Source organism: Rhincodon typus, chromosome 10 (assembly GCF_021869965.1).
Source record: "Rhincodon typus isolate 14 chromosome 10, sRhiTyp1.1, whole genome shotgun sequence".
NCBI classification, from domain to species: Eukaryota; Metazoa; Chordata; class Chondrichthyes; order Orectolobiformes; family Rhincodontidae; genus Rhincodon; species Rhincodon typus.
In genome coordinates, this window is record NC_063341.1 from 54,395,902 (window position 1) to 54,416,101 (window position 20,200).

General features: G+C 41.0%; 1 protein-coding gene across 2 annotated transcripts in view; it reads left to right on the forward strand.

Moving 5' to 3' along the window:
- usp24 (ubiquitin specific peptidase 24) overlaps window positions 1-20,200 on the forward strand; it is a 229,715-nt gene that overhangs the window by 58,675 nt on the left and 150,840 nt on the right. For both annotated transcript variants that reach the window (XM_048602450.1, XM_048602451.1), the window contains exons 2-4: window positions 15,615-15,780; window positions 16,606-16,673; window positions 17,254-17,397. In XM_048602450.1, the coding sequence (XP_048458407.1) occupies window positions 15,615-15,780; window positions 16,606-16,673; window positions 17,254-17,397 (378 nt within the window). The remainder of the gene's footprint in view (window positions 1-15,614; window positions 15,781-16,605; window positions 16,674-17,253; window positions 17,398-20,200) is intronic.

Genomic DNA, 20,200 nt, shown 5'->3' on the forward strand with positions numbered 1-20,200 from the left:
ATATCTATTTAGGGCATCCCAGGGCTGCCACATTGCTAAGGGGATAGATTGCGGGATGGTGCTGTTTTTGATTTAGCCTTAGCGGTGTCTAATTATTGTACGGTAAAAATATTTTTGTTACAAAATATGAAATTTTGTGCTGTGGTTCTTCCAGTTAACTGAGAGTTCAAATTTCTTTTCAAAAGTTAATGGTGGCCCTTGAGGTCATCATAAATCCTTTCATAATTTGAACAATCTCTGGATCACTTCTCAATCTTGTTTCTGGGGATAAGAGCCCAGGTTGCTGAGCCTTTCATAACGGTAAATCTTTGTTCTTCTATCACCCATTCAATTGAAAGCTAGTCTCAATAGGCTATATCAGTTGTTGCGAAAATCTTATCTGGTTAGCCTATGCCTTTTAGGAAAGGAAATCTGCCATCCTTACCTGATCTGGCCTACATGTGACACGAGACTCTCACCAATGTGATTAACTCTTCTATGTCTTCTGAAATGGCCTAGTAAGCATTCAGTTCAAGTGTAATTAGGGATGGGCAATGAATGTTGACTTTGCCAGTGATGCCCAAATCCCACCAACAAATGCCTTATGAATATGTTACTATATTCTGTCAGAATCATTTAGCAATATTATCTTTAGCTCCAAGTTAAATGTTGGTTGTCAGTTTTGAAATTGTACTTCCAATTGCTGAATTCAAGTTTTGATTTTGTAAAACCAATCAATGAGTCACCCAAAACAAACTTTGGGCACGTCAAAGAATAAGTATTTTTCTGTCATTGCTCCTTGACAATCCAAGTTTAAATGTTACAGCTTTGTCTTATGCAGCCTATCTATCTACTTGTCTTCCTCCTCATCTGAAGGCTAATTAGTTTTTGAATTGATGTTGGTGATTTTACATTCTATTAAATAGTGTTTTCACTTACTTAACAAAGAGATTTTGCTGCATTCTGAGGTACTGGAATCAATTTGGTGGCATACTTCCAACAGCAGTTGAATTTTTACAATGTGCGATATTCAGTTAGCATTAGTGAAATTATGGTATAATTCTTTGACAGTAGCCTTCCAATTTAATATTGATATGATTGCTTATGGTCTAGTCAAACCAACTAACTGGAGATCCCTTTCAATAGAGCAGAGCAAAGAGTATTGTTCGTTCTTGGAGGAATATACTTTAATTGTTTATGATTCAGGTATATTGGAGCTTTTTAGTGGTTTTGGTAGAGAAAATAATGTAATTTTTAAAAAAAATTACAGTTGTGTCTTTCTATGTGTGCACAATTAAAATGTACTGCCTTTCGATTTATTGTTGTTGTGTACCTAAGTACAGTGAAAAGTTTTTTGTTTTGCATGCAGTACAGGCAGATCTTGACATACAAGACCTACAGATCATAGAGTGCTTAGCGCGTGGCATACAAGGTTGTGGCTGCACAGGAGGTGCACAAAAGCAAGGTCAACAGTAAATTTGAAATTAGGAAGGTCCTTTCAACAGTGTAATAACAGCAGGGAAGAAGCTGTTCTTGAACCTGTTGGTGCATGTGTTCAAGCTTCTGTATCTTCTGCCTGATGGAAGAGATTGGAAGAGAGTATTGCCGGAGGGGTCATTGATGATGTTGGCAGCCTTTCTGCGGCAATGACAAATAGATGGAGTCTATGGATGGGAGGTTGGCTTCTGTGATGGCCTGGGCTGTACACACAACTTTCTGTAATTTCTTACGGTCCTAGGCAGAGTAATTGCTGTATAAAACTGTGTTGCACCCAGTTAGAGTGCTTTCTGTGGTGCATCTGTAAAAGTTGGTGAGGATCCTTATAGACTCGCTGAATTTCCTAAGCCTCCTGAGGAAGAAGAGGCATTGTTGTGCTTTCTTGACCGTTGCATCTACATGGGAGGTGCAGGACAGGTTGTCAGTTATCGTCACTCTTAAGAACTTGGTGCTGTTGACCCTCTCAATCTCCATTCCGTTGATGTAAATGGGGAAATGTCCTCCTCCTTTCCTCGTGAAGTCAATGATCAGTTCTTTTGCTTCGCTGATATTGAGAGCGAGATTGTTATCATTGCACCATTACACCGAGCACTCCATCTCTTTCTTGTATTCTGTCACATCATTGTTCGATATCTTGCCTACAACAGTGGTGTCTTCAGCAAACTTGTGGATGGCGCTTGTATGAAATTTGGCTACACAGTTGAGTGTGCAGGGGTCTGAATACGCATCCTTGCGGGGCACCAGTGTTGACGATTATCGTGGAGGAGGTTCTGTTCGCTGATTATGGCCTGTGGGTAAGGAAGCTCAGGATCCAGTTGCAGAGGGCAGAGCTGAGACTTGGGTCTCAGAATTTTGTGATTAGTTTGGTAGGGATTATAGTGTTGAAGATGGAGCTGTAGTCGATTATTAGGAGCCTGATGTAGGTATCCTTCTTATCCAGATGTTCCAGGGATGAGTGTAGGAGTAGGGAAATGATATCTGCTGTGGACCTGTTTCGCTGGTAGACAAAATACAGGGGATTAAGGCAGGCTCGGAGGCTAGGTTGATGTGAGCCATGACTAACATCTCGTAGCACTTCATAATTATGGACGTCAGAGCCACTGGGTGGTAGTCATTGAGGCACGTTGAACGCGTTTTCTTTGGTACTGGGATGATGGTTGTCTTCTTGAAGCGGGTGGGGACTTCATATTATAACAAGGAGAGGCTAAAGATGTTAGCGAATACTTTTCCCAGCTAGTTGGCACAGGATCTGAGTGAACGGCCAGGGACTCCATATAGGCCAGTCAGTTTCCTCAGGTTTATTCTCAAGAAGGCCGATCTGACATCTGCTGCGGTGACAGAGGGAAGAGGTGCATCCAAGGCTGTCGACACTGCGCCATTGGCATTCTTCTCGAACTGAGCATAAAAAACATTGAGCGTATCAGGGAGGGATGTGTTTTTGTCTGCTATTTTGTTCTACTTCATTTTGTATCCTGCTACAGGCAGCAGGTGTCCATGTGGTTAGTTTGGGCCTCTAACTTGTCCGCTACTATGTCTTCGCATCTCTAATGGCCTTGTGGATTTCCTGTAAAAGTCTGGATCACCTGACTTGAATGATGCATGCCTGGTCATCAGTAGGGAGTGGATTTCCATATTCATCCAAGGTTTCCAGTTTGGGAATACAGAGATTGACGACTTTGCCATGCAGTCCTCTACATACTTGCTAATGAAGTCTGTGACGGTGGTGGCGTACTCGTTTAGGTTGCCCGTTAAATTGTTGAATATGGTCCAGTCCACTGACTCCGAGCAGTCCCGGAGAAGCTGTTCTGCTGCCCCAGGCTACCATTGCACCACTATCTGTGAAGGGTCCTGTCGTTTCAGCTCCTGCTTGTAAGTTGGGAGGAGGAATGCAGTGTTTTGATATGATTTCCCAAAGTGCGGACAGGGTATGGAATGGTAGGCATCTTTGGTTGTGTAGCAGTGGGAACTCATTTACAATTGTGCAGTGACAGTCCTACTTTCATTCACTCTAAACACAGTAGTTTGGCCTCTGTATACATCTGTCACCATTTTCCACAGATTTCTGAATTAGTTGTTCAAATTACACAAGTTGAGAATAAATAGATTGGCAACTGCAATACAGTATTTAATTCCAAGCACCGCATAACTAATAACTTGATCAGACTGTAGGATTAAAAGTGTAAGATTGGAATGGACCTGTTCTGGCAATTGGCCAGATGTTGGCATTCTAAGCACTTGATGTCATCATGATGTTAATAGGCCAAAAGATTACTAGCAACATATATAGTAACTATTTTTATCCATCCAGTAAACAGCCACAGTGTTCGTGGAAGGTTCGAGTTCTACCTCTTGGATTGGTTTATACACACTGATTCGGTAGATGAACTTGAAATCTCAGATTAGCAACATCTATTAAAATTGACAAATCTATGTTGTCTCATAGCAAATGCTGGGAATGCTCTTCTTTACTCTGTGAGAAAAGTGATGGTTCACACCACAAAGGTAGTAGGATCCCACTTTTCCTCTTCTTTTCTTTCCTTTTCTCCTTTCAGTTGACCTGCTGTATTTTCACCTGAGTAACTTAATTGTTGAACAGATGAGTTACTTTTTGTGTTGAGATAGAAATGTTGAAACAATAGTTGACCTGTACCATTCTGCTACCAATTCATTGGTGGAGAAACAAAGTTTTAGTTTGTTGTTAGGAAGTGAATGTTGCTTGCAAGACTGGGGTTTATTGTCCATTCCTTACTTCCTAGAGCCACAAGAAATAGCAACAGGACAGGCCGTTTTGCTCTGCCATTCAGTAGGATCATGGCTGATGTTACATTTCTTACATCCATTTTCCTGCCCTTTCCCTGTAACCTGTGATTCTCCTCATCAAGAATCTATCTATCTCACTTAAATATATATGCAAGACTCTGCTCTCACAGCTTTCTGTGGCAAGGAATTTCAAAGGCTTCCAACACGCTGAGAGAAGAAATTCCTCCTCATCTCGGTCTTAAATTGGTGCCCTATATTCCGAGACTATGCCCTCTAGTCCTAGATACTTTAATGAGTGGGAAACATCCTCTCTGCATTTACCTTCTCAAACCCCTTAACAATCTTGTATATGTCAATGACTCTTCTCTACACCAGTGTGCATAGTCCCAACCTGTTTAGCCTTTGCAAATAAGTCAATCCCTCCATACCATAGTGAACCTTCTCTGAACTGCCTCGAGTGAAATGATACCTCTTCCTTCAATAAGTGGACTAAAACTGCTCTGAGTACACCAGATGTGGTTTCCTCATCATGAAAAGTTGCAATGAGATTTCCTGACTGTTATACTGCAACCCCCTTGAAATAAGAGCCAACATTCCACTGGCCTTCCTGATTACCAGCTGTACCTGTGTACTAGCTTTCTGTGTTTCATGCACAAGTACCCCCAAGTCCCTACAGGCGGTGGCAGTAGCTGGTTTATTGAACTGCAGTACTCTTTTGGTCAAGGTGCTGCCACAGTATTATTAGGTAGTGAGTCCTAAGATTGAGCCAATGATGATAAAGGAAAGGTGTAGGCAGCCAAGTCAGCTTAGAGGATATCTTGTAGTCTCAGAATGTAGGGCACCAATTTAAGACTGAGATGAGGAGGAATTTCTTCTCTGTTGGAAGCCTTTGAAATTCCTTGCCACAGAAAGCTGTGGCAGCAGAGTTTTGCATATATATTTAAGTGAGATAGATAGATTCTTCATGAGGAGGATCACAGGTTACAGGGAAAGGGCAGGAAAATGGATGTAAGCCTTTGCTGACCTTATCCTTCTAGATGGTGCAGGTCACAGGTGTGAGAAATGCAGCTGAAGAAGCCCGAGTGCATTGTTCCAATACATGTTGCACTAGTGTGGAAGGAGCGGTTCTTTTAGCTTGTGCACAAGTACCCATCAAATGAGCTGCTGCCTCGTGGATAAGGGAGATTCTGATCACTGCTGCACTCTTCCAGGCAAGAGGAGACCATGCATCATGCTCGTACCTTGTACCTTTTAAGTAATAGAAAGGCATTGGGTTAAGCATTGAACCATTTATTACAGAATAGAAGTACAGGAATTGTACGAATAACAAAACAAGGCCCTTTTGGTTTACCTTTTACAATTTAGTAGTCACACAATGTAATAATTGGTCTTTATCTGAGTAAAGTGATTGAGGATTGAAATGGAAAAATGACAATTTTAAAATCAAAGATAGAGGAAGGGATTTCTATACTTTTTAAAAGCAAGCTACTGACACTCGAAGTTGTGTTTACATTGTTTTGTTTGAGAAGAGAAAGAACTAAAACAAGGAATTAGGGCGAAAAGAGGCCATGGGATATCCTTGGCAAGTAGGATTAAAGAGAATCCCAAGGCATTTTACATGTATATTAGGAACAAGAGGGTAGCTAGGGAATGTGTGGGTCAACTTGAGGACAAAGGAGCGAAGTTATGCATGGAGCCAGAGGAAGTGGATGAGGTCCTTAATGAATACTTTACATTGATGTTCAGCAAGGGGAAGGACATGGCTGATGGTCATATTAAGGAGGGTATGTTGCTATTCTAGGGCATGTCGGTATTAAGGAGGAGGAGGCTTTGGGTGTCTTAAAAAGCATTAAGGTAGATAAAGTAGATAAGGGCTTCATGGAATCTATCCAGGATGCTGAAGGAGGCAAGGGAAGAGATTGCTGGGGCCTTGACAGAGATCTTTGTATCCTCTTTAGTCACAGGCAAGGTCTCAGAAAATTGGAGGATAGCCAATGTTGTTCCTTTGTTGAAGAAGGACAACAGGAACATTTCAGGAAATTGTAGGTATATATGCAGGTACAGTGACAATGTTTAAAAGACATTTAGATAATTACATGAATAAGACATGTTTGGAGGGATATGGGCCAAGTGCAAGCGAGTGGGACTAATTTAGTTTGGGATTGTGGTTGGCACGGACTGGTTGGACCAAAGAGTCTGTTTCCATTATCTATGACTCTGACTCTATAGGCCGGTGAGCCTTACACAAGTTGTAGGGAAATTTATTAGAGAAGATTGTTAGGGATAGGATTTACTCTCTTTTGGTGAAGAATGGACTTATTGGGGATAGTCAGCATGGCTTCATGCAGGGAAGGTCTTGTCTCACAAATTTGAGTTTTTTGAGGAAGTGACGAAGTGATTGAGGATAGGGCAATAGATGTTCTCTATATTGACTTTACTAAAGCATTTGACAAGGTCTGTGATGGTAGTCTGGTCCACAACATTAAGTCACATGGGATTCATGGTGAGTTGTTATTAGATACAAAATTGGCTTGGTCAGAGAAGACAGAGAGTAGTTGTGGAGGGGAGCTTTTCTGACTGGAGGTCTGTGACCAGTGGTGTTTTGCAAGGAGCAGTGCTGGGATTTCTGTTGTTTGTAATATATAAATGATTTGGATTAAAATGTAGCTGGTCTGATTAGTATGTTTGCAGACAACAAGAAAATTGGTGGAGTTGTGGATAGTGAGGAAGGTTGTCAAAGGGGATATAGATCAGTTAGAAAGTTGGATGGAGAAATAGCAGATGGAGTTTAATCTGGACAGGTGTGAGGTGATGCATTTTTGGAGGTCAAATACAAGAGAAAAATATTTAGTAAATGGTAGGGCCCTTAGCAGCATTGATATACAGAGACATCTTGGGGTGCAAGTCTGTAGTTCCCTGAAGGTGGCAACACAAGTGCATAAGCTGGTAAAGAAGACGTACAGCATGCATGCTTTCATTAGCCAGGGCATTGAGTGCGGAGCTGGAGGAACTCAACAGATCGGGCAACATTGGAGGAGTAGGAGAGTCGATGTATCAGGCCTGGGGAGGGAGAAGGGAGCTGAGAAATAAATAGAGCTAAGAGGGGTGAGGCTGGGGGAACATAGGTGGGATGGCGATAGATGGGGTAGGAGATAGACAGGTAGGATCTGGCCAAGGAGACGGGCATGAGAGGAAGGGTTTGACCTGGGATGAGGCTGGAGGACCTGGAAGTGGCAGAAGATGATGCGCTGGTGATCCCAGATGACCACTTACTTCAAGGACCACAACTCCTCCACCTCCCCCACCCCCAATCGATCAAAAGTGCCCTCAGCCACATCTCTTGCATTTCCCGCACTTCTGCCCTCAAACCCCCTCCCCCAATAAAAATAAAAACAAACTCCTCCTGGTCCTCACATACCACCCCACCAACCTCCGCATCCAGTGCATCATCCTCCACCATTTCCGCTACCTACAATCTGACCCCACCACCAAAGAGATATTTCCCTCCCCACCCCTATCTGCCTTTCGTAGGGACCACTCACTCTGCGACTCCCTCGTCCGCTCCACACTCCCTACCAATCCCACTGCACCTGGCACCTTTCCCTGCAACCACAGGAGGTGCTACCCATGCCCCGACACCTCCACTCTCACCTCCATCTGAGGCCCAAGACAAACTTTCCATATCTGACAAGGATTTGCCTGTGCATCCTCCAACCTGGTCTATTGTATCCATTGCTCCCAATATGGCCTTCTCTACATCGGTGAGACCAAGCGTAGACTCAGTGACAGATTTGTGGAGAACCTGGTATAATCAACATCACCTCTTGGGTGTTAACCATTTTAACTCCTCCTCCCACTCCCTGGGTGACATGTCTATCCTGGGCCGCCTCCAGCACCACAAAGACGCCACACACAAACTGGTGGAACAACACCTCATATTCCGCCTCTGACCCTACAGCCTGATGGCTTAAACATAGAATTCATCAGTTTAAAAATCTCCCCACCCCGGCCTCATCCCATGTCCAACCCTCCATCTCATGCCCACCTCCTTGACCTGACACTACCTGTTTATCTCCTTCCCCACCTGGATTATTTCTCAGAGCAGTGGGTAAAGTAGATGAAAACAAGCACAATTCGATGTTACTGCTTAGACCACTTGTATTAATTCAACATTTCTAACACTTAACTGAACTTTCTGTATAGTGTGGCCTACACAAAGCTTCACTATCCCTCTTCTGAACCCCACGCATTACCAGATAACTATGATGCTTTAGTTTTGCATTCTTCTGTCATCATCTTGGTCTTGAGGTCTTACAATTATTTTATAACTACATTCTAGATCATCACTTGGTGAAGCAGTGTTGTTAGACCATGAAGTTTGACATGCACTAAGCTCCTAGCTGTAGGATCACAGCACATTCCTATATTTCACATCCTGTTTCACCACTTTATAAGAAATATAAATATAAAAATATAAATAAAGAAATATAAACAGCATGGGATGCTCAAAAAAGGACCTACTTCATTTGTACTTGCTGGCTACCAAAGATTTGTAAGCGAAGAAAAATGGTCTGAGAATTGTTCTGCTTTATTTAGGCACAATAACCAAATTTTAAAAAATTCATTCATTGGATAAGGGCGTCGCTGGCAAGGCCAGCATTTATTTCCCATCCCTAATTGCGCAGAAGTCAGTTAAGAGTCGACCACATTGCTGGGTCCCCTGATTGACAGTTAGAATATCGAGAGGCCCAAATAGATTGGACATGGATAAATTCCTTCCATTAGTAGGAGAGACTGACACTAGAGGGCATAACCTCAGAGTGAAGGGTCCACCTTTTAGAACTGGGATGATGAATTTTTTTCAGCCAGAGTGTGGTGAATCTATGGAACTCATTGATGTAGAAACCCTGGAGGTCAAGTTATGAGTGTATTTGAGCCAGAGATAGATAGGTTGTTGAGTAGTAAGGGGATCAGTGGTTCCCAGAGAAGGCAGGAGAATGGGACTGAGAAACATATCAGCCATGATGGAATGATGTGGCAGACTCAGGCTGAATGGCCTGAATCTGCCCCTATATCTTGTGGTCTATTTTTAATTCTAAATGTTAGAATTGCAGAGCACAGCTGATTTGATTCTAAAACTGATGGATAAGTAACTAGTTGATGGTATAAAATGTGTATACGTTCATTTTCCTTTCTGTGAAAAGTGTGCTCACATTGAAGGCTAATTCTTAATACTAAAATGAAAAGTGTGATTGACTCTTGCCTGCCTTATGAAATAGCATAGCAAGCCACTACATTCAAAGGCCATTAAGGATGGGCCAATACAATCAATCCCAAGTGATATTAAGAAAAGGTTGAAGACACAATGCAGCCAAGGCTATTAGCACTGGCATCTACCTGGTAGTATGGAAGTTGCCATATCCATTGCATCAGCAAAGTGATTGAAGGGGTGATCAACAGTGCTGTCGAGCTGCAGTTGTTAGCAATAAACCAATGCTCAATTTGAGCTCCTGACCTTGGCCTTGGTCCAGGCATAGTGAAATAGGTTGAATTCCGGAGCTGAGGTAGGAATTTCTGCCCTTGACATCAAGTCAGCATATGACAGAGAATGGCATCAAGAAGCCCCACCAAAACTGGTGTCAATGGAAATCTGGATTGAAACGTGCTGCATTGACTGAAGTCACATCCAGTACAAATAAAGATGGCTGTGGTTGTGGAGGTCAGTGATTTCAGTCCCAGACATCATTACAGGTGTTCGTCAGGGTTTCATCAATCACCTCCCTCCATCAGCATATCAAAACAGAGGACGTGCAATCATCAGCAAACAATGTTGAGCACCATTCATGACTTAGCAAACACTGAACAGCTCACAAGGCCTGCACAGCAACCAAACTTGGAATGACAAGTGATAATTAATACTTGCACCACACAAGTATGATCTTCAACCAGCAAGAATCTCACCATCTTTCTTTAATGTTCAAAGGCATTACTATTGTTGAATACCCCACCTGCCAATTCCTGAGGTTTACCATTAACTAGACACTGGCCATTCTGCAGCAAGTAAGTCTCCTGTTTTCCAAGTACTTGTCCTCCATATACAACACACAAATCAGAAGTGTGGTTAAATACACTTTACTTGCCTAGATGGGCACAGCTCCAACAATGTTTAAGCTCTACATCTTCCAGGATAAAGCAGCTTACTTAATTAGTACCTCATCCACCACCTTCTGTGTCCACTCCCTTCATTACCACTCTGTGAGGTGCACCACAGCAAATTGCCTGGGTTCCTTTGACAGCACCTTCCAACCTTGTAGCCTCTACCACCTAGAAAAACAAGTGTAGCAGATAATGGAAACTTCACCCTTCAAACCATAAATGATCTTGACTTTGAACTGTGTATCTCTTGTTCCTTCACTGTCAATGAGTCTTGATGCTGGAACTCCCTCTCTGGGTTTACCTGCTATCTATCCAGCAACAGCCAAATCTGATAAGTGGGTAATAAAACAATCTTTTACCATGGTCAGACATTTAGCAATCTAACATCAACTGGACAAAGCCTTCTGCATTCTGAGATCTAGGCTCGACAAAGAACGGGTACAGCAGGAAGTTTCAAGTTAATGAGACTGTAGAAGGATTTATTAAACTGCACACAGCGTTGTGAAGGAGAAAAGATGGGGTGATGAGCATTTGGGACTTGTTTTGAGATGGAATGTATGCTGCACAGTTCTGTTTAAGACTTTATGGACAAGGCCAAATGCTAACCGAGATAAGCGGATATTGAACAATCAAAGTTTGGTGATGACAGTAGTGGGAAAGTATTTCAAAAGCAGAGGTGCTGAGCAAAATGCTGCAGAGACTTTTGTGAGAGCTTCATGTACAAGTTGCAGTCATGTTCGTCTTAAGCCAAATATTGTGTGGAGTTGGTAGTAAGGGAAAATAGTTTGATTTTTGGATCTTCAGTTATAGAAAAGTATGACTTGATGATTATGAGAGACTTAACCTGATCGTTTAAGATGACTTTTCTAAGCACTCGAGTAGAATTGCTAAAGCATGGTTCTTTTAACACTTTAAATCTAGTTGCCCCAACTTGTGTGCCAATATACATTGGAAGTTTCTCGCGCTAGTACAAAAATGGCAGTATTATGGCAGCCAATAGCCAAACATTTTGGCCTTATCATTCAGCTGAAAATACAATATTGCACATTCCAGAAATGGATATCAGCATCTGGAGAGAGAGAGAGAGAGAGAAAAAATAAGATCTATCTTTCATTTAGTGCCTTTATGACCATTGCATACCAGAAATGACTGTGCACTTCGCAAGTACTGGAATCCCTGTCATAATTTGGGAAACACTGTCTTTGTACACAGCAAACTTCAATGAAGGACAATAGGTATTTACCAGATAATGTTTTTAGATGTAGATTGAAGTGTATATATGGACCACGACTCCAGGAGGAATGTCCTTGTTCTTCAAAGTATTGACATAGGCTCTTTTACATCAGTCAGTGTCTCATCCAAAAGTCAGTGCCTCCAATAGAGCAGCTATCCCTCAGTGATGCAGTGGCAGCAGTCCTTAAGTGCTGCAACTGGAGTGTCAGCCTGGATTGTATGCTAGAATAAAAATTAAACAAGTTTTGCAAGAATGATGAGCAACTTCAATTATGTAAATAGTCCCAATTTCTCCAATCTGTCATCTTTGGAGAATGTTAAATGGAGATTTGGTAGAGGTACTCAAAATCATGATAGTATTGGATAGAGCAGGTTGGGGAAGAAGTGCTCTCCCTAGTGGAACAACCGAGAATGAGAAAGTACAAATGTAAGGGAATTGGCAAAAGTCACAAAGGGAATATGAAGTTAAAATGTGGAATGCGCTATCTGAGTGTTTCAGGAGCTTCAATCCAGGCATTTAAGAGGAGTTTGGATTATTGTCTGAAAAGAAGAATGTAGGATTATGGAGAGAAGACAGAAATGACTCGAGGTGAATTGCTCAGTTTGAGAGCCAGCATGCATGGTGAGCTCAATAGCTTCCTGTGCTGTAACAATTCTGAGATTCTGTGAATAGGACTTAGACACACAAAACCTTCTGAATCAGATGCAAGTGTGCTATCGACTGGAACAATGTAGTAATGAAGATGCTGTCTGAATTGAAAAATTACTGCTAAAGTTACTTTTATGAAACATTCATGCTGGTAATTGATTGCATCCAATCACATTTTTTGAGGATTATTGACACATTCCTGTGTATTGCACAGAATGGAAGACGTTGAACAGCTCCTTTTATGTGATGACTGATAAATCCAGTTTTCTTGAGGCTTTCGTCAGTTGAAACATTGGGCTACTGCTTGTATATGGAGGTTGTACTTGCAGAGAAAGGCTGAAATCATTCACCTCATATGCAAACAATCATATTATAGCTAGCATTGGTCCGGTCTGTGTGCTGTGTAATTGGTGCTACACCTGCCATGTGTAGGTGCAAGTTCTTGCATCAGATCTTTGCAGATCAACACCATTGAATATTGATACTTGATGTAAAAGTTTTAATCTACTACTTGCTGTTGCTAATTAACTTCGGAAGTTGTGCGACTAATGGATCAGAAAGTGTAATCTTTTTCGACAGTGTAGATTAGATATAATTGTGATTTATAGAGGTGAAATGCAAAGTTACGATTGTCTGAAAACTGGAAAAAAAAGCAATGGAGTGAGGGATAATTCCAAAGAGCATGCTTTCATTGAACCTGTAACAACTATCCCATGTTTTAATGTTTGTTTTCAGAAAGAAGGGACACAACAGGACCTAGTAAAGTAAGCTTGAATTATGATGCATGCATATATCAAAAACAGTTATCAAATGGGATCATAATTCATTGGAATTGCCACTAGAGTTTTTGCAAAAAGAAGTCATGCATTCTTGATCTAAATAAATCATGTATTTTAAATCCTTTAAGGCTCACTCTGACTTTCACTTCATTCCACTCCACTGAAGCACTGTTTTCCTATCTGATCTTATTGTTTGCTGGGTGTGCAAACGCACTTCTCATTATTTCAGTAACGTCTTTTAGGGGAGGAAATCTGTCATCCTTATCTGGTCTGGCCTACGTGAGACTCCAGACCCATTGCAATGTCGTTGAATCTTAACTGCCTTCTGAAATAGTCCTACCAAGCCCTTCAAGTCAAAAGGCGGTTTGCGGTGGGCAATAAATACTGGCGTAGCCAGCAGTGCCCACATCACATGAACTAACATTAAAAAAAATAAATTTGTTGCTGCTTTCTCATCTGGCTTAAATTACATTCCTTGCCTAACCCAACTGTATTGAGCAATGCTCTAAGTAGTCTACTATAAATTAGCTGTGTAATCCATAGTGCCTGGAGATTGAAATACAACAAGAGGAACTCTCTAAGTATGATGGGTTATCTTAACATGATTTTCTAGCTATTCAGGCTATAAAACTAATCCTGGGTCAGAGAGAGTGCACTTAGTGTTTTTATTAATTATGTAAAATAGAACAGGTATAAAAATTGTCATTTGGTAGTACAGAACTTGACCATAAAAGAAAAATATGCCTTTTGTTGAAGTTTTTCAACTTGCACTCATCAGGACATTGGTAAGAACACCAACATTTTTGCTGTATGAGAAGTGTAGTGGGTGGTTGGCACGTGGACTCTGGTGGAGAATGCACCAGGTGGATGATGACGGAGAGCTCTTTCATGTCTCAGCAGGTCTGGCAGCATCTGTAAAGAGAAATCAGAGTTAATATTTTGGGTCCGGTGACCCCTTCTCGGAACTCAAGTTCTAAGGAAGGGTCACCGGACCTGAAACGTTAACTCTGATTTCTCTTCACAGATGCTGCCAGACCTGCTGAGCTTTTCCAGCAACTTCTGTTTTTGTTGCAGATTTACAGCATCCACTGTTCTTTTATTTTTTTCCCAGTTCTTTCATGTCGCTGGGTCACCGTCCTGGAATTCCCTCCCCAACAGCATTCAGGGTCTACCTGCAGCACGTAGACTACAGCAGTTCAAGAAGGCAGCAGTTGATAGTTGTCACAGCATTGACCTGAGAAATGAACCAGAATGGCTGTTGCTTATCTTGTTAGTGTGAGATAGACATGATGTGTGTATGTGCTCTTTCCATGTGGAAATGGAATTAGTTGAGAAACCTGCCTATTACTGTTTATCGCAAGCCTACCTTCATTTGTCAGTATATACACTGTGATAACTATAGTTCCACTCATTTTAAGATTGGCCTTATAAGCAAACAGATAAATAGACTCCAAACCATTTGCTTGCAGTGAATGCTTCATGTTCAAAAAGGCTGCATTGAAGCCATTCTGAGTGATAATGGCAAATCTGAACAGATCACTTCTTGCTGCATACTGCACAAGGCAGGAACAAGCCTTGAGGCCCCATGTTTGGTCTTAAAATTGCCTGTTTATCTCTGACAATTCTAGATGGGTAAGTAGTTCAAAACTCTGAGTAACAGGTAAATCTAGCTGTTTCATTCTGCTGCTGTGCATAACATGGGCGGTGTTCATCACTAACTGGATCCTGCTATCTACCTTGCACAGAAATGAATAAAGTGGCATGTGCGTTTCATTGTAGGTATAGGGCTATGAATGTAGGCCATACTTCCTAAAGAATGGTGGAGCATAGGAAGCAGCAAGCATGTTCAAGTTGCTAACTGTATCTAAACAGCCTGTGTTTGCAAAACTCAGAACATTGTCCAATATTAGCAGTGATTTTGCAATTGAACAGCATTTGCTAAATAATTCTGAGGGTGCTAGGACTTTGACTAAAATCCAATTTCACAATGATTCTACCATGATTCGGTCAGCTCACCGTCTGGTGCACTTGTGCATTTTGGAAGATACGTATTAATAAAGAAGGGGCAAAATGTGTACAATGTGCCTGTTTCAATAATACAGACATAGCCTTTCTCTGAGTTATTCCTTGGGCAACGTCTTGGCAAATCAGAGTCAACCAGTGTTGTTTAGCTTTAAACAAATATTGGCTGTTAACTGTCAGTCATCATCTAATTCATGCATTTTCTGTGGCAAAGGCCTTTACCAATAAGGTCCACTGATCAACCAATCCACACTGTGTTCCCATACAGTAAAAATGTTTTGTTCCTCCCTTTCCATTGGTATTCTTGTGAATGTACTGAAGACTGAAAAGCTGTTGAAAAACTTTGACAAAATCTCCTTCAGCTATACTGAAATTGAACTAAACTGATTAATTCCTTAACGGTATATGTTAACATAGTGAGTTTAGGTGCAGATGAGAATAGCTGTTACCTAGTTTCAATAGTGAGCCTAGGAAAACACAAAGAATGGTCGGCTGAAGTAGTTAACTTGTGTTAATTCAGATTTTTTTTTTTGTTGCAGAGGAGCAATGATGAGAATGGAAACTGCTCAGGAAGCATTGAATTTCCCACCACAAATCTTTATGAATTGGAAAGTCGTGTGTTTACAGATCACTGGTCCATCCCTTATAAACGTGAAGAATCACTGGGCAAGTGCCTGATAGCATCCACATACCTAGCACGGCTAGGTAAGTACCACAAGGCTTCAAAGAGTCAAGTTACAGCAGCTTGCCTACCTCTCTCATGAGTAAAGCAGAAATAATTTGACTGCAAACACAGAACAAATATGATGGAATATTAGAATTGAGGAAAGAGGAGACAACAGGCATGTTTTGCTTGTGGTTTCAACCAGTACATGGATAACCTTCATGTTATAGAAAGCCAAACAAATTGTGGGATTAAAGCCATGTGGCTGTGCTATGGAGTTTTTCACTTGCACACCCAGATTCTGGTTATTTGTGTACACTGGGAATGAGAGTACACTGGGAAGGCATGGTTGCAAGTTTGGTGTTGAGAGTAACTTGGAGATCTTTCTACTTAACGGATGTGAAAGTTCAAGGATAAGTATCCCACGTGCTTTCTTAACATGCTGTGTCCTTCTGTATAGATTAGCCAGTTGCCAGGTTAACCCCAGAGGATGTGGCGCATATGAAATGTCTTTGGACAGAAGAATGTTTCCAAGCAGTTAATTTAGTTAAAATACAAAGTACTCTTGTATTTTTAAAAAATCAGTGAAATCATCCTGAGGTTTATTCATTTAACTAATTAAGAATGGCTGCAGACCAGGAGCATGCCACCCACCTAGTGACTGAAGTGGAACGTGGTTGAGAAACTTGTTACATTGAGTATCTGAGATTTTTTTTCTTCACTTTCTTTGAAATGGTACAAATTAGATTTTAAAGCACTCAGGCAGGTGAGAAATTCCAATATTTGTTCCTGCCGGAGTGCCAGAATTGGTTAGTCAGAAGTTTTTGTCTCTTTTTGTATCTGACTTCTGTGTCTGATCACTTTAGGTCTTGCGGATGCTGATGAAAATTGCAAACGCTTTACGGATCGATGTATGCCAGAAGCATTTAAAAAGGTAAAAGAGGCACTCTGACATCAGCAAAAACTAGAATTCGTTCTGAATTCTAATTTCTGGGATTGAACTATACTTTGAAAGTCTGATTGATCTTTTTGACATGCTTGGTAAGAGTGTTTTCAGGGTGAGGTCAAAGCAGACCTAGAATCATAGAATTCCTATTGTGTGGAAGTAGGCCATTCAGCCTGTTGACCCCACACTGACCCTCCAAAGAACATCCCAGCCAGACTCCCACCCCCCCCTTTCCTCCTCCCCATCCCTGTAACCCTGCCTTTCCCATGGCTAAACCACATAGCCTGCACACCTTTGGCACCTGGTGGTGCATGATCCTTCTGTGCTACAAGTAAAGGACAATTAATATACTTTGAAAGTGCTTTGAAACTGACATTCAATGATATGTGAGAGAAAATTGTGAGCAAGTATTTGAAGGTTTAAACTTATAAGTAAATCATTATTTCTGATGTTAACATTGGATTTGGAACTGCTTTATGTATTAATTGTTGCTCATTTTTTAATTGTTCTCAACAGCTAAACATTCGGGGAAAGTAATTAAATTATTATTGTGTTGTCTTTTCAACAGTTGTTAACATCAAGTGCTGTCCATAAATGGGGTGCTGAAATCCATGAGGGAATCTACAACATGGTGATGCTTCTAGTTGATCTGGTTGCAGAGCGAGTCAAACAGGACCCAATTCCCATTGGCCTTATGGGAGTACTCACCATGGTATGTAGATGACTGTAGCATTGGAAAGCAAAGATGTCTTGAGTACTTTTCTGCTGGGTTGCTCTAGCTTTTGTCAATTTGCTAAACCATGAAACATTGAGAAATTTCAGGTGCAAATTATACCCAATATAGATCAAGCCCCTCCATCTTTTGTGCAAAAATATAACATTAAAAACTCTTAACTGGCCATGCTGTGATACTAATAGACTTTCATTAAAAGCTTTTAAATAGTGTTTAATTTACGAAGAAATTGACAATCTTTCACCTATATAATTGCTTCTAATATACTTTTTAAAAAGTCATTTTCAGTTGTGCGTAATTAATCGCCAGTGGTAAAACAGACACTGACTAAATTGCATTCTAAACTGCGCTGTCTAATGATGTTTGCTCATGTAAGATTTACATTTGGTAATATCCAAGTGTATTGGGGTGAAAATTTAAACTTGGGTTTCTTTTCATATATGTATTATGCTAGATTCAATAATTAATAGTACAAAAAGCTGAATCTCTTGACCCTACTGTCTTGTGTTATGTCGTAGTACTTAGATGTGATCAATCCTGGCTTTCTCCTAAGCTCCCCATGCATTATTGTTCCTCAATCAATCTTTAATTCACTTCACATGATATCAAGAAACAGCTGAAAGCACTGGATTCTGCCTTGATACTGTACTGGATAGTATAGGTCTTGACAACACTCCAGCAGTGGTACTGAAAAGTACCTTCCAGATCTTGCAGTGCCCTAGCCAAGCTGTTCCATTACAACTACAGCACTGGCATCTACCTGACAATGTAGAAAATTGCCTGGATAGGTCCTGTACACACACATCAGGACAAAGCCAATCCAGCCAATCCAATCCTGATTATTTTCAAATTGATAGAAGTGGTTGTCAACAGTGCTGTTCAGCAAAACTCGAAAAGGAATAACCTGCTCACTGATGCTTAGCCTGGATTATGCCAGGCTCACTTCTCCTGACTTCATTACGGCTGTGGTCCAAACGTGAACAATAGAGTTGGAGGTCAATCATCTCAGCTCTAGCAGATCATTACAGGAGTTCCTGGAGTTGTGTCCTAGGTCAACCATCTTCAACTGTTTTATCAATGGTCTTCTTTCTATCATAAGGTCAGAAGTGGGGATGGTTGCATATGGTTACACAATTTTCAGTATTTACAACACTTCACATGCTGAAGTAGTCCGTGACCAATTACAGAAAGACCTGAACAACAACAAAGCTTGGACTGTTAAGTGGCAAATAACATTTGCATCACAGTGCTAGGCAATGACCATGTCCAACAAGAGAGAATTTTAACTGTCTCCCCTTGACGTTAAATGGCATTGTTAAATCTCTTAATATAAACATTATTTGCTACCATTGACCAGTAGCAGAACTGGACCAGCAATATATGTGTGTGTGTATAATACATACGCTAGGAATTCTGTGGTAGATAGCTCACCTTTTTTCTCCCCAGTACATGCCCACGATTTCCAAGGCACACTCAGGGGTGCAATGGTATTCTCTGCACTTGCTTGGATGAGTTAAACTCCAACATCACTTAAAAAACTTGATACCATGCAGGACAAAGCAACCTACTTGTCCCAACAACCCATCCTCCACCCTCAACATTTACTCCCTTCACCACAGATGCACAAGTGTACTATCTACAAGATGCACTGCAGTAACTCACCAAGCTCTTCCAGCAGCGCCTCAACTACCTAGAAGGATAAAGGCAGCAGATGCATAGGAACATCACCATCTGCAATTTTCCCCTCAAAGTCTCTCAACAGATTCACTTGGATATATATTATCGCTCCTTTACTGTCTTTGGTGCAAGATTAGATTCTTTCCTCACAGCACTGTGGTTGTCCTTATAATCAAGGACTGTAACAGCTTCTGAAAGCAGCTAATCTCTGTTGCCTGGACAAAGCGGTACACATATCAGGAATTAGTTTAAAAAACTGAAGTGCAATGTTTTGATGTGAAGAACTAGAAGAGACAATATAAAATGAAGGGCATAATTCTAAAGAGGAACAGAGATCTGGAAATTATTATTCACAACTTGTTGAAAGAGACAAAATCGGTTGAGGCAATAGTTAAGGTGACATATGGGATCCTGGACTTTACAACTGTTCATTATTATTTCTTTGTATTTGTACCCGGCGCCTTTATTTGTAAGGTCTGGTTCAGCCTCAACTGGAGTTTCTTCTATAATTTTGAACAGCAGTATTTATGAAGAATTTGTTAGACTTAGAGGATGCAGAAAATATTTATGAAAATGTTTCCAGGGATGAGGAGCTTAAGTTATGTGGAATTGTTGGAGAAGATGATTTTGATCTTTTTGGAGAAGAGAAGGTTGAAAGGAGATTTGATGTAAGGGTTCTGGAGAGAAACAGTTCCCATTGGTGGAAGGGTGGAGAACCTCATGGTGCTGATTTAAGAATATTTACAAAAGAACTGTCAGAGACATAACTATTTTTTACATTATGGAATTCAACCCGGAAGAGTGAGATAATGCTTTTGGGAGGGCTAACCAGGCAAGATATTACACTACGAATGGTAGGACCCCGGACAATACTGAAGATCAGAGGGACTTTGGTGTGCTTATCTACTTGAAAGTAGAAGGGCAGGTGAATAAGGTGATTAAGAAAGCAGATAAGATACTTGCCTTTATTAGCTAAGACATAGAATATTAGAGCAGGGAGGTTATGCTGGAACTGTATGAAATACTGGTTATGCCCCAACTGGAGCACTGTGTGCAGTTTGGTCACCACATTACAAGAACGCTACGATGACACTAGACCAATTGC